This window comes from Argopecten irradians, chromosome 5, assembly GCF_041381155.1.
Source record: "Argopecten irradians isolate NY chromosome 5, Ai_NY, whole genome shotgun sequence".
In the NCBI taxonomy this organism is placed as follows: Eukaryota; Metazoa; Mollusca; class Bivalvia; order Pectinida; family Pectinidae; genus Argopecten; species Argopecten irradians.
The window spans coordinates 47,240,792-47,263,358 of NC_091138.1; the positions used below are offsets into that span (position 1 = coordinate 47,240,792).

The 22,567-nt window shown below is 35.9% G+C and overlaps 1 protein-coding gene across 1 annotated transcript; it reads right to left on the minus strand.

The window, feature by feature from the left end:
• Nucleotides 1–6,461: 6,461 nt before the first annotated feature.
• Nucleotides 6,462–21,689, minus strand: LOC138324069 (chitinase-3-like protein 1). Its single transcript, XM_069269082.1, has 10 exons — nucleotides 21,033–21,689; nucleotides 18,677–18,851; nucleotides 17,432–17,684; nucleotides 15,605–15,729; nucleotides 13,957–14,080; nucleotides 12,665–12,850; nucleotides 11,730–11,849; nucleotides 10,130–10,343; nucleotides 9,131–9,400; nucleotides 6,462–8,407 (listed from the first exon to the last, which is right to left on the minus strand). The coding sequence occupies exons 1-10, from the start codon at nucleotides 21,082–21,084 to the stop codon at nucleotides 8,241–8,243; spliced, it is 1,686 nt and encodes a 561-aa protein (XP_069125183.1). The 5' UTR covers nucleotides 21,085–21,689; the 3' UTR covers nucleotides 6,462–8,240.
• Between the last annotated feature and the right edge of the window lie 878 nt (nucleotides 21,690–22,567).

Here is a 22,567-nt window from a genome sequence, read left to right on the forward strand (position 1 = left end):
ATTATCACAAAAAAAAAAACCTCTTAAAGGACTAGATATGGTAAGGGTCTTTTGTGCCCCCCAAATCCGCTATTTTTCAAAGTCTGTTATTTGAAGATGTTAATCTTGCATTTCAAATATTAACTGCATACCTGACATATTTGATAGTGCTATTAGGTAATATCGCAGTTATAGTTGCCATGGCAACTATTTTTATTATACATAAAGAATGCAAAATGTGAAAATTTCATCAAAATTTGCCTTTTTATGCAGTTTTTCATCTAGTTAACATAGAGCGCATTCTAGAACAAACTTTGTATCTCTCCAAATGATGTTTTCTTCGTATCTGCTAATTCCCTCTTAAAAAGACCATAAAGTTTGTTCTAGGTTGTGCTCTATTGCTTTTAAAATAAAAAATATGCCAAAATTGACTAAATTTTCAAATTGCATAATTTATGCAAAGTTACCATGGTTATATAGCAAAAACATACTTTCTGTCAACAAAAATATCATTGAGTTTTTATCAGGGGCATATTCAATATTTCAAACGCAGCAACTTAATTTCTAAATACTTAATTTGAAATTTGGTAGAATTAGGGGCCAAAAAGAGCCATTATTATATCTAGTCCTTGGAAATAGCAAAATTAACCCGACGATTTGAATTCCTACCATAATGACTATGAGTGCTGTTCAATGCTAAGTTTCAGAAAGACGTGTTTTATATGGATATCGCCAGACTGACCCCTTCTGGACTTACCTCTCAGGTCCCTGGGGTCAGCCCCAATAATTTTGAATCCTAACACTACAAGGATATACTACTTTTACAATATGAGTGATATCCATTGCTTAATTTCAAAGAAGTCATTTATATGGAAATACCCAAATTGACCCTTTTTAACCGAGGGTGGAACCACATGGACCTGGCACGACATTTTTTTAACAAACAGTATACATACATATATATTATAGTATCAACGGTATGAACTCGGCGTTAGAACAAAACGAAACTATTTTTTAAAACCGTGTTTTTTGATAAACGGGCTCTATACGCCAGGACGTATATCTTTCCAATACGCCAGGACGTATATCTTTCCAATGGGAGCTTGATGAACAAAATTGGGAAAGTATTGATCAAGTTATGGCCTGATGAGTCGGGAAAGTTACGGGGGCAGGAGGAGCGAGGCCCGATAGGGGAAATAGAGGTAAATCCTTTCAATTGCTACAAGCTCATAGAGTTCAGCATGGACTTTAGCCAAATTTGGCCAGAAACATTGATCCTTGGGGAAGGACAACAGAGTTTGTCCCAATAGGAAAAAATGAGGTTAATCTTTAAATTCCCTCAGAAAATAAGCTGTGATCCTATATTCAGAGAATTACTCTGCATTACAATAACCAGATGAGCGATACAGGCCCTCTGGGCCTCTTGTTTTTTTTTCTCGATATGCTTCTCGAGTTTACATATCTTGACTGTATTATGCAAATTATGTAGTGGTGCTCTGGTTGGTAAAGTGAAGTGGTCATCCGCAAATAAACAAATAAACAATTATAAGCGACCGAAAGGGCACCAGCACAGAGCAAGGAGATTTGTATAATGTAGAGCGGGTGTCCATATTTCGCCATTTTTTACTTGTTTTACCAATAGTAGATTTTTATTGATTTTATAAGAGATACAGTTAACAGTCTAAATGAAAGGTTCCTCATATTCTTACAATATTTGATTGCTTTTTGGTATGAATAGGGTTACAATACCTACCGATTTAGGGTACCGTTTTCCCGTAGGGTGTCCATATTTCACCATTTTGGTAAATAAAGACGATTTAAACGTAGATAAGAAATTTTTATTAAGAAAATGTATGCCCATGTACAGATGTAGTGTCAGATGATTATTAATAGGCCACAGTGGCGTAGGAAGATGAAACGTAATGGGGGGGGGGGGGGAAATGTTCTCAATATTTCGTAAACCCCCCCCCCCCCCGACGGGCATATATCATTACATATAATCCTTGTACATTTCTATACACACAGTGGTGTCGCTAACAGGAAATTAATGAATACGCAAATTAAGGGTATCCCCTGTGAAGTATTATGATAAAGAACGACTGAGATAAGTTTTACGATGGAATCTGAGGATTTTGCGAGCGCCGAAGGCGCGAGATTTTGGTGTTTGTGGGGTCCGGGGGTCTCTATTTTTAAATAGTATAATCCGTTGATGGACATTTTTAGTCTAGTTCGTGTGTATTGAATTTTCATTATTAAAGGTTTGAACATTATGTGCTTGAACATTTTAGGAAACGCGCTGCGCAGCGGAAAATTTTCTAAAATTAAGTACAAAAATGTGCATTAGGAGCCTTTTTTCTTTCAAATGTGCATTTTTAGAACATTTCACTCGGCGAAAACGGGGAGGCAAAAAGACATGTTTGCCCCCCCCCCCCGTCCTGGGGAACGGGGGGAGGGGGGCAATTGCCCTCCCCCTCTACCCCCCGCTTCCTACGCCCCTGGGCCACTCATTCAACAATAAGTGGCATCAGACACAATCAACAACATTTAAACAATATTTTCTATCAATTCAATCTTTTGATACCCCACAGGAAGTTATCACCCTTTTTAAGAACCGTAATAAAGGTCTGACTACCGATGTGGAATGAAATTTTATTGTTTGAATATTGTTATGAAGATTATCTTACTTTCATACTGATACTGTGCTGCTCATCTAATGTCATGATTATCAAATGATCACTTGTTATCATAAAAATGGCGAAACTTGGACCCCGGCGAAATATGGACACCCGCTATACAATTAACTAAAAATATATGAGATATGCGGAAACAAACTGCTGCCCGTTTCACGGAAACAACAGGTAAAAGGCAAAACGTCATACATACAGGTTCAGCTGAGACTGTGTACAAAATCCGGTATTGTCAATACTATAACTGATTAAAAGACATTGTGACGTAATCAAACCAAGCAAACGTGTAAACGCTGACCCTCCGATACCAATCATCTACAAGACGGCGCAGATCCTTAATAAGGACACAGCCCTTCATGCCCGAAGCACTTCAAAAGTAACACGTAATTACAAATAAATGAAAAAAACCTGATCTTCAAAATACAATCCTACACACTGACTGCTTCAGTTTGCGGTCGCCATTTTTATACCTATAGGGAGGGGAGTCATGGGTAATTACCATGGATATGATGCTTTGAAGTAAGCTCATTATATAATCGAGCGGTTCAATTGCTCTTGTGATCTGACAAACGTAATCTTCATCAGGCAGAAGCTCAGTGCTATCGCTCATTATTTGTAAGCGTACAAGTGATTTAGACAACGTTCCAATGTTATCAACTGACAAAATACGGAATATCTGTTACGGGAACCAATTTTCTTCCATCTCTAATACGGGTTTCCTTCTCGAAGAGGGTTTGGGGATAAGGATAGAGCGTGAATATATGAATAAACAAGAGGGCCTGTATCGCTCACCTGGTTTGTAATGCCAAATAATGTTCTGGATACAGGTTCATTGTTTCTTTTCTGAAGGAATTTGAATATTTACCTCTAATTCCCCTATTGGGCCCCGCCCCTCCTGCCCCCAGGGGGTCAGAGCAAAAATTCCTACAAACTCTGTTCCCCTTCTTCCAAGGATGTTTGTGGCCAAATTTGGTCTCAATCCATGTAGAACTCAAAACAAGTAGTGATTTATAGGATTTACCTTTATTTCCCCTATTGGGCCCTGCCCCTCCTGCCCCCTGAGGGTCAGAGCCAAAATTTATACAAGTTCTGTTCCCTTTCCCCCAAGGATGTTTGTGGCCAAATTTGGTCTAACTCCATGTAGAACTCAAAACAAGTAGCGATTTATAGAATTTACCTTTATTTCTCCTATTGGGCCCCGCCCCTCTTGCCCCCGGGGGGTCAGAGCCCCCCCGGGGGTCAGAGCCAAAATTTATAGGGTAGCCAAAATTTATACAAGTTCTGTTCCCTTTCCCCCCAAGGATGTGTGTGGCCAAATTTGGTCACAATCCATGTAGAACTCAAAACAAGTAGCGATTTATAAAATTTACCTTTTTTTCCTCTATTGGCCCCGCCCCTCCTGCCCCCGGGGGGTCAGAGCCAAAATTTATACAAGTTCTGTTGCCCTTCTCCCAAGGATGTCTGTGGTCAAATTTGGTTACAATACATGCAGAACTCTAAGACAAGTAGCGATTTATAGGATTTGCCTCAAATTCCCCTATTGGGCCCCGCCCCTCCTGCCCCCGGGAGGTCAGAGCCAAAATTTATACAAGTTCTGTTCCCCTTCCCCCAAGGATGTTTGTGGCCAAATTTGGTTACAATTCATGCAGAACTCTATGACTAGTAGCGATTTAAAGGAAATGTTGACGGACAGACGGACGGACGACGGACGCCGCGCCATGACATAAGCTCACCAGCCCTTCGGGCCAGGTAAGCTAAAAATAAATAGACGATTCAGCTCCGTTATTTCCATAAATTGCACTTTTTAACATAGCTTAATTAATGATTTCTGAAACATCTGGCTGTGCCCTTTAAGGCCTTGCCTTCAGTCATGTTAGTTATAGCCCAGAAAAAATAGTAAACCAAATCACCTGAATTATGACAGTATTTTTTTTATTGCAATGCTGACATTTGCAGTGATTCAGACCGGATGTTGACTTATCTTAAATAAAATACAAACAAAAGTGGATATTGTCATTCCCGGATATTTTCAGATATGTCACGACGGTCACCACATCATATGAGTTTTGACAGTATTTGTTTTTAAATTGCAACGTATCCTCGATATATACGATCTCTACACCCCTAGACTATATCATAGTAAACTGAAGGCAGCTCAGTGGAAAACATCTGAACCAATCACAGGCCTGCAAAGATTTCCTTTGAACACTACAGAAAGAGCGACGCCCAGCAACAAAGCCACACAGTCAACCACAGTGTACCGCTTTACGACTCTTGAAGTACATCAAAGAACTATATTACCTGTTCTGTTTTGTTGCCTCCAGTTTTACTATGAGATAATCATGGGGTGTAGAGATCGTAAGTGATCGGAACCCCTGGAGTATCGAGGAAGATTGCAACCTTGAACATGATCTTACTATTGAATATGGTGATATATATCGCCGAAAGAAAAAAATAGAATCCTAGAATCAGTTATAATGAACAGTGTACCTAAAATCATGATCACTTTATATGTAGGTTTGATACATACCGGTACCGATATAAATAATGTTATTATCAATAACACACTACTAGAGAGACAGTGGTACAGGTGTCTGACTATCATCTTATTAAGGGCCAGGAAATATACTTACATGCCGATTAATTTGTATCTTTATTCATTGCTGGTATGCATTTATAAGCTAACTGGATGAGAATAACATTTTTTTTGTCAGCAATCAGTTGTGTCTAATGTTTATTAGCTCTATTTGTAATTTTAGGAAATTAACTTTGCTTTTTCTCATGAAAACATCTTTTGGCATATTTGTCAAAATATGTGTCAGAAATATTTTAATCGTGTCTTAATACGCGTACAAATAACGGATAGATATCTTTGATGTAAAGGAAACCACATTTCGGTATTAATCTAAATATTACGCATATCATGTTCGGTCCCTTCGTTTACCCTTTCACCCTCTAATTAACGAGATGAATTATTCATCGATACATGTACATGTAGGATGGTGTCAATCGTTACATAATTTTCATCCTGCAAGTATGTCTTAAAGAAATACATCTAGCATTAGCCTGTTTGATATATTTATAAAAGACATTCCATCGACCTAATGCTAGGTACGAATCTTTTAAAATTGAACCATAAAGCAATTTATGATGCTTATACCCGGATATACTATTTGATTTTGATTTGATTTGATTTAAACATATTTTATTGCAAAATGTGCAATGGGATTGGGCACAAGTTATACAACTTATATAAAGCCCGTTCCCAAAAATAATAAAACATTCAAATTACAGACAAGATGGCATTTACAAGAGAATATATACATAATATATGAAGTTGTATTTGAGACAGAGAGAGAGGGAGAGAGTGAGGGAAGAACGAGAAAGAGAGAGGTGGGGGAGGAAAAGAGCTATTTTATAACCAGTATGCTCCTCAAGGTGTTAATAATTATATAGTAATATACTATTATTTTAAAATCTAAAATCTAGATCTACTCCTCCGATAAAGACGACAGAAGTTCTAAACCACTTTTCTTAACTTTCGACTTCTCAATGTTCATATTATCCTGTCTTCGGTTTGTTGATATATCATTTATACATCAAACGGAGACAGGTAACCCTCTTAGCCCTGTGGCCGTAAAACACACAGGCTTATCGTTAAGAACGTGTAGGTGTATATCCGTGGTTCGTTGTCCTGGCATTGCACGCCCACCCTGGTGGAAGCGTGTCCGCACAATGGCTGGTTATTAAAAATGGTGATATGTTCTTTAAGTAATTTATAAAACAAGACAAATGAAGTTTGAATATAATATCTTTTATTATCAAAAAGGGTATAAAATAATACTCATAATGTAAATACATTATTTCATCACTCTATTCCGTATTTGCATCTTACAGAGTTATCTGCCCTTGAGGGTAGGTATTGATTGTGACGTCATGTATTTGCGAGCGTAACGTCATACATTTCTGAGTAAACGATGTGAATTGCACCAACAAAATAATGACGTAACAATCGATACCTACCCGCAAGGGAGCTAACTCTGTAATATGCAAAAACGGAATACAGCGCAATAACACAAATGAATCTAAATAACAATTCAACATTTCATTATTTATTTCTATAAACATGAATATATATTGTATTGAACACATAATGTCTTGGATTTCCTGAACGCGATCAAACTTATTTTTGAGAGTTTGATTGGAAGGTCTTCATTCATTTAAATGATTCATATCAAAATAATTTCGTTGAATGCATTATATGCCGAAACCTTCTTAGCTTCTTTTTTGACATATCAGAATCATTATACGAGTAAAACTATTAACAAAATACAAATGTTTGTCTTTCACGGAAGAATTATAAAAATAATATTTAATTACCTATCTGAGATCCTAGTTGCAATATTTTTGTCAAATATTTGAATAAAGCATATTTAGTTAGACCATCGGGAGGATTTTATTATGACATGTAATTGATCGAGTACGTTGGCCATGATGTAAATGCATTTAAATATGTGTATTAGCATTGTCAATTCTCGATTGGTTCTTTATCAAAATCAACTTTTGCATGGAAATCAATCTTTTAAAGATAAAAGATAACTTAAAAAACGCGTTTAACCAAATTTACCACTGTACCATTTACCAAAGTGTATCATCTTTAATGCATAATTATCTTACAAACAGCAACTGTTGAAAAAGTATGTATGCAACCTATTAATTTAGTGTCAAATGAAGTACAAGTATAGTTCGCTTTTAAAAAGAATGCGACGAATTACATACATTGTATGTAACAATAATAATGAAAAAACCCCACACAAACAAACAAGAAGCCCAAGGGCCTTAACAGTCATCTGACAACCTTGGCAATAATCTTATAGGAAATTGATTTGATATAGTGTCATGGTGCCATGTTCGATTTGTGATCACCCAGAGATGTAACAACACTTTTTCGGGACCATGCCAGGATAATTTTCTTACCAAATAGAATTTAAGGAGAAGTTCAAGCTGCTGTGGCGGCCATCTTGGATTTCGGATCGACCCGAAATATATAATAACACTTTGTCAGGACCTTGTCAGGATCATTTCATGCAATTTTCAGCCTAATCGCATTGGTAGAACTAGAGAAGAAGTTCAAAATGTGTTTGCAAGATGGCGGCTGTGGTGGCCATCTTGGATTTCGGATCGACCAGAAAAATAACAAAACTTTGTCGGGACCATGTCAGGATCATTTCATGCAAGTTTCAGCCAGATCGCACCGGTAGAACTTGAGAAGAAGTTTAAAATGTGAAAAATTAATGCACGGCGCACGGCGGACGAAATATGATGACTATGTGATCCTGACCCTTCATGTCAGATGACCAAAAACCTTTGGTGCAGTCATTGGAAAGTTAGGCTTATATCATTAGTTTCTACCTGTACTCCATGTTGCAAAGAATTTGTGATTTAAATAACTGTGGTTTTCACGTAAGTAAACATTACATCAAAAACAACTTTTACAAAGATTATAACTGAAGTATGCTGATTGGACAATTTAAGCACTCCCATTGTTTGATTGTAGACATTCTTTTTTCTCCGCTAACATTTAGCCACATCGGCCCAGACACAGACTTTAGTGTCTTTACCGTAAAGTGTCCCTGAGGGACACCGGAAATAATAGGGGACGCCATTGGCACATTTGATAAAGCTTGCACAGTCTGCAGGATTGGCGTAATCTCCATTAAAGCGTCCAACACAGGAAAATTCTGTATAAAAGATAGAATATTTAGAAATCAGAACCTTGGTAATGATGATAATGTTTTTTCAAATGATACTGAAATGTAACCTTTAAACTTATTGTAAACATTTTTCTTATGCGGTGCATGACAAGAAATTGAACATTTCGCGTTTCATTTAGAATTCGCAACTGGATGTTTTTGTTGGTTTATACTACTTCAGACATTAAAAAAGTCATACTTCAATAAACGATGACGCTATAGCCAGAATTTTTGATAATACTAGTAACTAGAATATTTAATTTGAAGAGATAATGGCGAATCATTATAAATTTTTCTATATTTAGTTTCTTTTTCATAAAATCTATACAATAAATGACAAAAGTTTTGTATAAAAATAAAGAAACAACTTTAAAAACATATATTTATCCATATTCTTCATTTCGATTGACTAACATTGGAAAATTTTCGCCGGGGAAGTACCGTAGCGATGGAAATTTGAAAAAAGAACATCACAAACACGTAAACTCATTGAACAACCAAATGTTGAGTGTCATTAAAAACTAGCTCTCCAGTATTTTACCTTGTTGTGAGTGCTGGCTAAGAATGTCTACCTCCTGATTTATAGAAATATTTAAGAAGTCTTTTTATTTTAGCGTTTTAAATGAAGAAAACAAACACGCAAAATTATTATGGCGCTGCCCTCACTTTCTGACTTTTTGAAAAGACGTCTACGTCATTAGAACGACATACCTTTAGGTGAAGCTGTGGTGACAGGAATTGAGGTAGTAACTGGGGCGTTGGTGGTGACCGGTGCTGCTGTGCTGACCGGTGCTGCTGTGCTGACCGGTGCTGTCGTGCTAACAGGAGAGTTTGTACTGATTGGTGCTGCAGTGGCTGGTTGCTCCGTGACAACTTCTGGACGTTCGCATTGGTTGACATATTCCTGTCCATTTACGCAGCGAAAGTATCGACTACATTGTATCGGGTCTTGGTAGTATCCGTCAACTTTATCCCAACACACTACAAACGGAATGGAGAACTGCATCATTGTATAAATAAACTTATCAAAAATACAGATCGTTGTTCTACACTAAATGGTAGTCAAGAAATGGGTCATATTAAGATATTATTAAACCACTGAATAGTAGCTTATAGAATTTTGAAAGTGACGTTGTTTTGGCAATTATTGTTGACGTGACGAAAATCAGAAATGTATCTGTGACGAGGCGATCTACAGTGCTTATGACTAATAATTGATATAATCTAAATATGACCTCTTTTATTCCGTCGATGTGTATATTACAGATTACTTCCCTTGCAGGTAGGTTTCTTCCCTTGCAGGTAGATATTATTAAACCATTGAAATTCCCAATTATTGGTGACGTGGAACAAAAAATCAAAATGTAAATCTGTGACGAGGCGATCTGACAAGTGCTTAAGAATGAATAATTGAAATAATCTACAATGACCGTTTGCAGGTAGGTTTCCATTGTTAACTCACAAATTTGTGAGCAAGCTAAACTCAAGTCATTTTCTCTGAAAAAATTATGACATGGTGTTACACTCGATACCTACCGCAAGGGTAGATAACTCTGTAATATGCAATACGAATATTATATCACCGTCAGGTTTATTGACGTTGTATACGGTAGTGTTTAGTGATATATGCATATATATGTTATTAATGCTGCTAATAATATGGCTACCAAAAGCTTTGACTGTCCTTTTAAGTTGTCATAAAAGACTTACTGTTAAGCCCTGCTGGTGGTGGATGAGGACTGCTAGTGGTTGCCGGGACAACCGTTGTTGGGACGATACCACCTGAAGCAGCAATGAGCTCGTCTTTGATTCTGTTCGTTAAAGGGAATTTCCGACTGGAAGTAGCGCAAACTTGATTAAAGTCGTCCAGAGGAAGAGCCCATACCATGGCGCCACCAAAGCCTTCCTGTACTAGCCATGCCACCTGGTGAGAAAAGTCCTAATAGTATTTATGCTGTTCGATTGTTTTCTCAAATTCAATTTTCATCAATGATTCTTTATTTAATGTAAGTTTGTTGGGCAGTTCATTGATTAGATTTAACGTCTTAATAACACCCGAGTACAATTAAGGAGGGCAGACACTCCTGTATGTAAGTGTTACGTTTGTGGACGCTTTGGGAGGCTGCAGTACCTTCGTGCTGTGTATCCTTATAATATTGGAACTATTGCGTTTTTACAGTGCAATCTCACTAAAACATGCCGCCAAAGATATCGAGCAGCACACACAAACATACTGGTCAAATTATACACACAACAGGATAATCGGTCGCTCCACAACCTTTATGCCAAGCGCTAAGCAGGAGTAGAAACTGCCACTTACTTTTAGACAATGGTGGCTCTCAGCCATGGGATATACTTAAAAGACTTTCTCAAAGGGCTCAAACGTAAGGAAGTGTTAAGGGAGACGTTAGGAAGAAGATAGTCAGAGGGAAGAGAAATTATAAGATCTCAAATTTAGCCGCCTTATACGTCATACAATAGGGGCAGCAGCTACAATTCAAACTCGCAGAGCAGCTTCATTTAATATCTTTTATTAGAAACAATGGATGTGATTGCATGTGAAACCAAGGAGGGAGACATTGTAAATGTTTTATTGTATGTCATTTTTCAAGCCGGCAGTCCTTAAATGATCCTGGTTGAACGCGAGACGTAAAGCACAGCCTCAGTCTCACAAAACACATTGTCACTACATAACACATTCCATATTTCCGGCAAATGATTATAAATGCTTTTGGACGTTAAGCAGAATATAACAAAATCAAATGTATGGTGAAGCCATCCCGGCCAGCAATGAAACGGCCTACGATATGATAATTTTAGTTTTAGTTTATTTCTCTTGATTACGGTGAAAGTTGTTGATCAAAGTGGAGTTAAGCTGTTAAAAATGATATCCTTTAAATGTAACTTTTTTAATATAAATGTAACTTTTTTAATATAAATAATGTCGGTAGTGTTTGTTTCAATGCTCTGTGACTTTGTGGTACATGCATAGTACCAACAAAAAGATTTTTTTGCAAAAATCAAACAAAAGACTTTCAGCATTATGATTAGCGCTACGCGCTATATAAACAGCTAACGTCATTAAAGGATGACCTATCCAGGCCTGTGGTTTAGAAATACTGGTGTATTCAATGACGTCTATTTGAAAAAAGACAATGTGTCTCTTGAACCGAATTGTTGGTGGAAGCTAAAGGCAACATTTGGTCTTCTAGTTCATTATAACACATATTGACCACAGACTAGGTCAACAAATATTACATGTAAAAACTTCACAAATGCCGTGAACATTTCTAGATATCTGTAGGCTTACCTTGATAGAGAGACTTTGCTCATCGTCATAGCCGATCCACGTCTTCCCATTCACGTAGTACGGTACGAGCTGTTGGCTGTCTCGGTAGGTTTTACCTCCAATAGCTATCATGCGGCATATCTGTGAAGAATAAAACATAAGATCATTCACTTATATGAGGAAGCTTAACATTAAACCCGACATAACTCAGAGACTCTATCATATTAAGTAATGATTCAAGTTTTGAATTCAGGGTCATTTAATATGGTGTAATATTTTTGCTTATGTCACTAGCGTAATATACCTTGGAGCATTTTCATTGTGACGTCATGCCTTAATCATTAACTTGATGGCAGGTTTGGAGGACGTCGTGTTAAAATGGCGGCATCCACTAGATTTTTGTAACACATTTTGACGTAGTATTTTTAAGCATTGAAGTCACTATTTTTAGCGGATTCTCACAAAAGTTTGCAAATAAAATTTATTTCATACAATGATGAAATTAAAAAATTGTGACTTCAATGCTTATAATTAGTTTTCTAGGCTACTTTATAAAATGAAATACGTTTACACGTACGATTCCGTTGATTTTTTTCCAAGGAATTATTTTTTTCCAAATCGATACGCAACGTCAATATTTCTATTATGACGTCACGATAACGTCAGGTTTTCCCGCCATTCTCGGATTTTTTTCCAACGTGGAATGAAAAAAATGAATAGGCCAACCAGAAAGCCAGAAACAAAGAGAAAATAAATTATATCTATATGATAAAAGTATGTTATATTCATTTAAGATCTTATTATACTGTATAATCAATTAACAACTTCCAGAATAAAGTTGGTGCATGTATCCATCATTCATATGAACAAGATGGCGCTCGCAGTACCAAAAGAAATAAAAACTCTATCAACTGTTCTCTGCAATGCAGTAGTCTAATGTGTAAAGAAAGTCGTACCTCGTAATAAGAGAGATAACCGGCTTCCCCTGTAAACTGGCCTGGCGGGTTTGGACCACTGGCTGGTGCTCCGATGCCATAATCTGACTGATTCTTCAGCAGAAATCCCCGTCCATAGGAGGCCAGGCCAATGTTTAGTTTTTGTTTTGGTGCTCCAAGTCCGACCCAGTAATCGGCCGCCCATTTCTGTAGTAAGGAAAAACATCGAATTACAGGGTATTCAAATAAGAATATTGTTTATCAAAACATCAATAAACAAAAGTAACCTTCAATAAGAACTAAATCTTGAAAATACCATGAGATAAATAACAATACGCTTTGATATAACATTTTAAAATATCAGCTATCTTTATTAAAATTTTGTAAAAACAGCATTGAGGACTTCATTTACATAACGGAAACTAAAGACAGTTGAGTGAATATGAACTAATTTGCTCGACATCATATCTTATGATGTGGGAATTATTGTTACTAGAATTGTGCGTATCAGTATTATGATATAAGTACTTAATGCATAATTATTTGCGTTCTTCTAACATTTATTCATATTGAATGATACGTTTGAGAGTTTTAAGTGAAGATCCTTCGACTTTGATAACTATCTGGTGATTGCTCGTTTTTGAAACCAGTGTATCCATTCTTGTTTTGAAATGACACTTTAAAGGTTTAAGATTTTTACAGATATTTTGTCTTTTGTATACCTATCGTTCGTTTGGTACAGGGATATTTCTTATGTATTTAAGAGGATAATGCAGCATTGAAAGTTTTATCAAAAGATCACTGCAGAAATTGTTATATTATAATGCAATGCAACATAATTGAGATAAATTCGGCAATTTTCAGAAACATTCAGAGTCATTCATAGAAGATTGCTGGAAAAGTTGAAATGTGGCGATGGCTTATAATGATATAAAAATGATGCCAATCTTTACGAAATTGTTTTGTAGTAAAAAAAAAACAGTCGTCAGGAAACTAGGAAACACTGCTCACTCGTTTGTGTCTCGTGCGCTATGACTGACAAAGAAAATCAATCGCTTTCCCGAATATATTTCAACCTACCAAAATAGGCGTTTCCCTGAGGTTTAGGTTGCATCATTTTCAAATATGGCGACAGCTAAAGAGTTTACAAAATCTACTACATGACACCCAATTTAATTAAAACGAAAGACCTTTATCTTAAACTATTGTGCAGGGTCTGTGGGATTTGCAACAGTGGCAGTGTTTGGGACTTAAAAAATATACATAATTGGATGAATAATGCCTTCTTAAGACAAAAAGAATGGATTACGTACAATGTTCAGTGTCCGTTCTCTTCCTGTGTCGTTAGTTCTAGGAAATAACGGGCTGTTGTGACCGGTGACATCGTCCCAGCTGCCGTGAAGGTCATAGGTCATGATACTGATAAAGTCCAAATACCTGTAGTCCAAGAAATAAACAACAGTCTGTAAACCTGCTTATTTCAAGTGTTGTTAATTTCGTGATCGATTGTGCAGTGAAATTGTTAAAAATATGGTTCAGAAGGGCATTTAATATTGCAAATAATTATTTACTGCATTCAGAAAATATCATTCGGCGTGAAAATTCAACAAAACCAGGCCGCGAAAATGCAATACATACTACCCTATATTGAGAACAATAATAGATGGATAAAGATATTAGTTTTGTTTGATTTAAACATATTTTTAATAATTGCCTTCAATGAGCAAGGGGATTAAGCACAGGTTGAACAATTTATGTTAAGCCCTTTACTTAAATGTGCAGGCTTACAATTGAACAGAACAGATTAACATAACTTAACATAACGATGACAGCTGAAACAGCTGTTATAGATAGGCGGATGACATTTTTGAATCACAAATCGCGAAAATATAAAGCAATGCGTATAGCGATGAAAAGTAATACTTGGGCAAACTATTGCCTGTTTATACTGTGTAAAACACCAAATTACAAGAATCTCTTTCTTCCCTGAAAATTCATAATGAACTGTCCCTGCCTTTGATTAGATGAGTTCATATATGTCTTAAGGGAAGAATGAGTTCAGGTAGAGTCAAAGAGGGCCAACCCCTAAAATTCCAGTGACTATAATTTAGGGATGCACATGACCATTTGTTTGTCGGAGAAGCTATTATACCCTGTGGTTTAATCTTGAACATGCCATTCTGTATTATACATCTAGTTGAATAGTGCCTTCGTGACAGGTTTTTTTCATAGCATTCACCACAATGCGGTTATCAACATGACAGAGCAGTGGGTGACGTAAAGGTAACGTCAATACATTAAACCATGACATATTTTGATATATAAATACACATTATACGTGTAGCTGATCAACTACAGCAAGTGTACATGTATGCCCCCTCTATTTGAACAAACCGAACTCTCCAAAGCTATGTAATGTACAAAAGTACGCTTACTCTATAATCTTTCGAACCCAGGATGTCGTGAACTTCGAAAATATGGTCTAAATTTTCCCGGCATTCAATTTTTTTTGGAAATTTCCTGGAAATTATTTTCTACAGTTTTTCATGGCGTTAACGAGACATATACTTTTAAAAGAACCATTTTTCTTTTTAGCGGCATAATGTAAATTTTTATTTACAGGTATATAGTATTTTAACATTTCCCATACCTACATGTATATAATATATAAGTACATGTACATTGCATAGAACTGAATAATGCCATTCGTATGCATTTTAGTCAAATTAAAGAAATAATTATACATTTAAGAAATTAAGAATTAAAATTGAAAATATAGACCTGAATAATGTCATTCGTATGGATTTTTAGTCAAATTTAAGAAATAATTATACATTTAAAAAATTAAGAATTAAAATTGAAATCATATTCATTATACTTAATATCTTTGCAATATTTAATTCAGAAGTATAGATAAATATGTCATATCTTACTATATACATGAATGTAAAATGTTCTTACTGTGCCATAGCTTTTACATCATATCCGGGATCGATGTTGTCTTTTCCAGCAGCCACCGCGGCAGTCACCAGCAGGCGAGAGTTCCCTGTCTGTACGGCTTCTTTTTCGTAGGCTTCGCGCAACTCCTGATGGAAGATTCATAAATCAAACATATCATTAGATATATTTCAAGAAATTTGTGATATTTTTGTTGTTACCGGGGCTAATTGATTTTGGCAAAGTGATTTCAAATGATCATAAATATATCAACTTCATGTCAAAAGCAGGTTATCGAACTGCGCCACCTACTGGATCATCGCAGTTGCCCCCTTCCATTTACGTAATAAGCAACATATGAAAAAGCTCGTATTATTGTTGTATGGATAGAAAAATGGCAGCGCCCTTTGAGATGCACATGTTGCTGATAAACATGTTTTTGGGGCATCAGTTTGTCTGTTGCGACACCAGTTTTTGTGTTTCATGCTTCTGTGTCTAATTTTGTCAGGAGATTGCAGTTTATTTTTCCATAATTTGTTTAACTTTGAGAAACAGAAACCATGCACGCATTTTCTTTCCAAATCTGTTTGAAGTGTAACGTTTTGATCTATGTACTTCATTAAGCTGTTCTAAAACATCTAATAATTTACTAAATAGAAAATACGACTCCGCTAGGAGCTGTTGTTTACAGTCATAGTACGCTTCAATTTACAAATGCATGTCCCTACTGTCACTTCGGTTCAGTTTTATTGACATATAAAAACTGCGTTTTCATTGTCCTAAAGTGACCCTTGTTGTTTATAGGGCATACAAACATTATTACATAAACATATGTATGTACACATGTATATGACCCGCGGTTTGTCATTTGCTCTTAATTAATTGTATTATTACAATAAAACAGTAAGAAGTGACGATACTCAGATAATATTACTCATCAACGACAGACTTAACCATTAAAACCAGATATCAGAGTCCGGAATCGGACAGGTCACCATAAAATGACCCGAGGGGGACAGATACGAATCGGGACACCACGTATTCGGAAGTCTCGCTCCGGACTTGAGTAATACAAAGTCAGATTGTCAGATTATACCGTTAATAGATAAATGTCGAGGCTATCTCGGACCGGTCCAGAAGCCCCGGGCAAGCACATGGTAAATTACCACTTTGACTACTGTTGTATGCATGTGTTCTGGGCTATGGTGTTTGTTATTAGGCTTATACTTGTAGTTTCTATTACACTTCGATTAAATATGAAACCTAACCAATAATAAAATAAAATCATTTATCAAATTTAAGTTTTAGTAATGCATTATACTGCCACAAACCGGAAATACGTTTGCAAATGCAATATCTAGACAGAAATTTTCTTTGTAGAACGGTATTCACAGAGACATAATAGTTAAAACTAAAGAAGAATTGTTCATTTTTACTAGGTTATTCTTATAGTCCACGAACTCGTCAAATACTATATATTCATCAATAGTCCTAAGACTCGCCCACGAAAAACTCGTCAAATACTATATTAACTATTATTTACTATGATATATCCTAGGCAGTGGGTCTGTTATTATTTGTTCGTGTAATGCAATACATGTCTGATATCGATATTTGATCTCACAAAATTTTGAAACTTAATATGCCGGGCCCTGATTCTCAAAAACTGTACAATTCTTGACCTTTATCGCGAAGTTATTAGAAGACCCAGAGCTAATTACAAAAGCATGACAGATAAGTATGCCGCTAAATATATGATAAAACGATTGATTAAATCGGGTGAAATATTAAAATCATTTTACGACCAACTACGGAAAATGAAAGCGTAAAATCATAAAAAAATCGACAGACCTTACACAGAAGGGCGAAGTTTGCTTTATCAGTCGGCTTTCCTCCTCGGAGACCCGGATATTCCCAATCAAGGTCAAGGCCGTCGAAGCCGTACTTCCGGAGGAAAGTGATGGAGGTTGAGACAAATGTGTGCCTGGTCGTTGGATTCGTCACCATGGGTGAAAAGTGGGTACTGGCTTGGTTCCATCCCCCGACAGCCAGTAGGGTTTTCAGATTAGGGTTCTGTTTCTTCAGGTCGTTAAACTCACCATATCTAGATATATCCGTTGAAAAGAAAAGAAATTGGTGTTGTCGAAAAAATTAGATTTTTAATTAAATCATTATATTTCATGCATCCAACCAATGACTTAAGTTATGCTTCTATAATTAAAAAGTAAACTAGTAGAGTCACGATGTTCTCTATGATGTAAGCAAAGTTTTGTAAGTAGATCACAGTGACCTACTTTTGGATTATGCAACATCGTTTTGCCTTGGATGGTCCTGGTATGAAGTTGTTTCAATGACAAGTTGTGTCGCATACAGCTTTACTCTAAGAAAGATCTCTCCTCGTCGTGTCTTTTACCCTTTTAGACAATTTATTTTGAAATAGATTAAAATTTGTATGGCGTAAAATACCTGCAGTCCTTTGATGTATAACAAATACATTTTCCGGAACTTGTGTTTGCCTGGTCAGTGCCGAGTTTTTCGTAATAATATATGTATGTCTTTATTCCTAGATCATATTAATCACGTATCTCAAACCTTTGACTGGTCACTGTGAGACGTTTAATATCGCTCTGGCCAGAGGTGTGGCCTACATGTCAATAACGACTTCCCGTATTTTCATGATGGCACCTTATTATATAGATAATTAGACCTCGCTAACAATAACATATGCACATCTTTTCGGTTAAAAAAATGACAGACGACACTGATTTAAGAGTGATGAATAACAGCATATATATATGTTGGGACCTAGCTACCAATATTTGCGGGGTTACATTTTTGCAGCCTCGGAGTATGCAAGTGTATGTAATTGCGAAAAATATTATCAGTGAAATGGAAATTTTCGCGGAGCTATATTTTCGTGATGTTCATTCGAGATACTCTTGTAGTGGCGAAAATATTACCTGTGAAATAAAGAATAATCAGAGATAAATATTCATATTAAAAAATCAGCCTGTAAAAAAACCCGCGAAAATCAAATTTTCCATTTTAAGTAAAATCGCTAAATTTATTACCCGGGAAAAAAACCCAGTTACTTACAGTTTTTCATCATTCCACTCGTACGTGGCAAGCTGGTTGTTGGTGATCTGGGCGAATGAGTAGATGAGATGGGTACACAGACTCGGGTCGATGTTCCCGGGCATAAACTTTCCAATACCGGGCCGGTACTGGGACCAGTTAGTATGGTAACACACTCGGCGATATCCGGCTTGGGCTAAATGGAATAAAAAGCGCAGCATTTAATTTTTATTCCATAGATAGAATTTGTTCTTCGTTAATTTGATCGCATTATTCATAACAGTACATCATATACAGCAAACCAGATAGTGTGTTTTGTCAATGGAATAACGGTCTATAATGATTCGGAACAACCGGTTTGACCGTTTGCTAAAGTCCTGATTTCAAATATAAATCCTGACAGACCTGTATATTTAAATACAGACCTGTGAGGGCTTTGTCATGACTCGCCTGAAAACAATATAGAGCTTTAATTCATAAACGAACAACAAGGTCCAACCAGTCAAACCGCAAATAGAAATAATGAATCAATATTGCGATTATAAAGAACGTGCGATTCCTCAGGGAGATGTGCTTGTGCCAATTTTCTTACATATCAAAAGTTGCAATCGACCTTTATAGAATAGTGTAATATAGTTTTATACTCGCCTGGTAAAATATAAACTTATGGCCTTGAGCTTCACAGTCGGTTAGAATGTAGAACATCTTATTAACCTCATCAAAGGTCCAATTATTAATAGGTTTTTTCATACTAGGTCCGAACTATTGGAGCAATGACCTTGTTCAAGTCGCAAATTGAAATTTTTCATCCATAACTATCTTCATCCTATCTGTTTTGGTACGTAGGAATATTTATCAAACAATAATAAGTTGATATTTACCAACAACGTACATTGTCATTTTTCATCGTAACTTGCGTTTCGGTGACGTCATCAGTGAATGACATTAACAACACTTAATTAATAGTCCCCATTCGTGTTTCTTAATTGATAAAGCAAACTTGACTTCGTTTTTCGTGACAATGATGACACAAATATACTGTATATGTAAATATACACGGACAGGTTTGCGGCTCAGTGATTTTTTTCCTCAAAGTATAACGACGTGACTATACATAAGGGAAAAATACTACATACGAAAATATAAGCAAATTTGATAATAATCTTTGTTTACAAAACTTAGATATCAATATCAGTACTGTTAATGTATTTCTTCCGGGTATTTTTTAAAGTATGGTACGCTTGATCGATAGTATCCCAAAAGCTCAATATAAAAGGTGAAAATTGCTGTGTGTGTACACAATCAGGGTAAATACAGCATTTCTATAGAGAAAAAAACGTCCTTGTCCTGTTAATTCACCTTATGTGTGTTAGAGTGAGACGGAAAAATGTAAAGTTATTTGTGCCGTATTTTTCATACCCACGTATCTTGATGGGGTTTTAATAGGTTATTCACCACCAATAATAAGCTACATTTTGAGAATTACATTAGTACTTTCAATGTATAGGTTTTAATTTTACAAACACAAATAAAATTGAAAGTGATTTTTAGAAATACTTCTAAACATCAGTATAATTATATCTACTGTGTAGTGAAACGAGTACACACACCTCGCACAACATACATGCAACACATCGCATATATGGGAGGCCGTCCTTACATGACCAAAGCTGTGAATAGGACGTTAATTAATCAAACAAACAAACAAACAAACAAACAAACAAACATACGATCAGGCTATTAAGTCAAGTTGTGGTCTACAATTTTATTTCAAAATTTTTAAAATGTAATTAGTCATTGTAAAGTCCTGCAGTAAACATTCACAAGGCATAAAAAACAACAATGTTACAATACATAATTTCTGTGTTGTAGCTAACATTTGACATTTGTAATGCATCTGAAGTCACAGCTTTATTCGTCAAAACTTGTGGTTTTCAATAGATTAATGAATAAAAAATAACATGTCAATTTTTTCGCCAAGTTACGGCACATATAACTTTCAATGTTAGATCCTCGATAAGAAGTTTATTTCAGTATTCAGTTTTGCACATATGATGTGGATATACATATATCAATATGTATCGGCTATTTCAAAATTACTGGGACACTAGCCAAATCAAATACTATTTTGTGCACCGAAAGTTTACTTTTGACAGTAATAATAGTTACCTTGGCTAGATCGATATTTGATTTAAAGCGGATGTAATTAAACTACCAACCCTTTTAACATACATGAAAACTATTTACACAGATAAGCATTAACAAAATAAAAGACATTTACAAATGTGCATTAAAATGTACTGTACTGTAAAAATCTCGTGTACCTGTGTTGTTAATCCTAAACATATAATATACATGAACATTTGCACGCACTCACCTTGGTGAAATAGGACGGCGGTGAACATTACGAGGAAGGTTTTTACCGACATGGTGACTGTCGGGAGTTTCTCGGTGTAGTGGTCATCGACGAGTGGCCATGTGTATTCAACTTGACCTTCCGGAAACGCTTAGTTCATCACCGGAACATGCGGTCGGTGAGTTATATTATTGGGGCCCCGAGGGGATATATTTGAACAAATGTTTATGGCCACAGATATCAAATGGACTGTACCAATTTTCTTATGTGGGATATAAATACATTCCCTTTGTGCTTCATGATTTGCATAGAGCGCATGCTCATCTTTGATCTAGTGCGCCCGGCCATCCTTTCATATTTAGAGTGATTTTAAGAAAAGTTTCTGTATTTTTATAAAGTGTTTCTAATAAGTCATTGACTCCGTCTAAGTACAAGTACTTTCAATTTTCTGTAATGGGTTTTTCTAACCAAATGAATCCAATTACTGGTAAGTTAATTACTTAATGGTACATGCCGCTTATGACCAGGCTTTGTTTTGTTGAGGATAACCCTTAAAAAGTAATAGTATTTATTTAAATATATTTTAGAGGCCATATACATTTCAACATCGAGCCCTCTTCCGAATGTTTTCGCCAAACATACAAAGATGACATGCCTGAATATTTAAATGTATTTAAGTATAATTCATATAAACGAAAATATATATTGAATAAACAGGTGAACAAGTAAAAAAACTAAAAACATTAGATAACTAAAAAGAGAGAACAGGATGTGGTCAGTGACACGAATGCTTTGTTTTTAACTTAGATGAATTATTACCAGTATTAGAGTAGAATTCAGCTTTGGTCTTAATTATATATTTAAAAACAATGGGCCTTAAATGGAGCCTTGAAGAACTCCAACATTTTTACAATATGCATATGTACTTTTCTACAGTAGAAAAGGAGCATGATAGTATCCCTTTTAAAACAAGGTATTGCTTTAGTCTTTTTCTTTGACTGACGAAAAACACATTCGGAAAAAGACACATTAAAACTATTCATGAAAAGAAAAGTACTGGCTGTGGTTTTAACTGAACACGATTACTTATAACTTATATCGTCAACATCAGACAAGTGCACTGTGCCTTAAGGTTCAAAGTCTAAAGAATATTAGGCATTTCATCGGCATTTGTCTGTCCCATTCTAAACGCTAGGGCTACTGGTAATAATTTAATAAACGTACTTTATCCACATTGTTTTAAAACAGTTTTGAAAAAGGATCTTGCAGGGTTGATGGAAAATTAAATCCTGACAATAATAAAATATAATGATTCTATTTTATTCATTAATTAAGTTATACATAATTTCTAGTTCTGCGAACTTGAACGAATTTGCACCGCAGGTAGACATCCTCGATAATCTAAGGGTTCCGATCACTTACGATGTTGTAAGTGGTCGGAACCCCTGGAGTATCGAGTATGTCAGGTAGATGGCGTAAGAATATCACCTGCTGCCCCCATGGCATGATAGTAAAAGGCGACTAAATTTGAAATATTTTTTCTTCAATTCTTCCTT

Coding starts and splice junctions, on each gene's coding strand:
- LOC138324069 (XM_069269082.1), bottom strand. CDS start 21,084: ATGTCGGTAAAAACCTTCCTCGTAATGTTCACCGCCGTCCTATTTCAC. Junction 15,730..17,431: donor ACTTCGCCCTTCTGTGTAAG/GTCTGTCGATTT, acceptor ATCTTCCATCAG/GAGTTGCGCGAAGCCTACGA. Junction 8,408..9,130: donor CACCACAGCTTCACCTAAAG/GTATGTCGTTCT, acceptor TCTTTTATACAG/AATTTTCCTGTGTTGGACGC.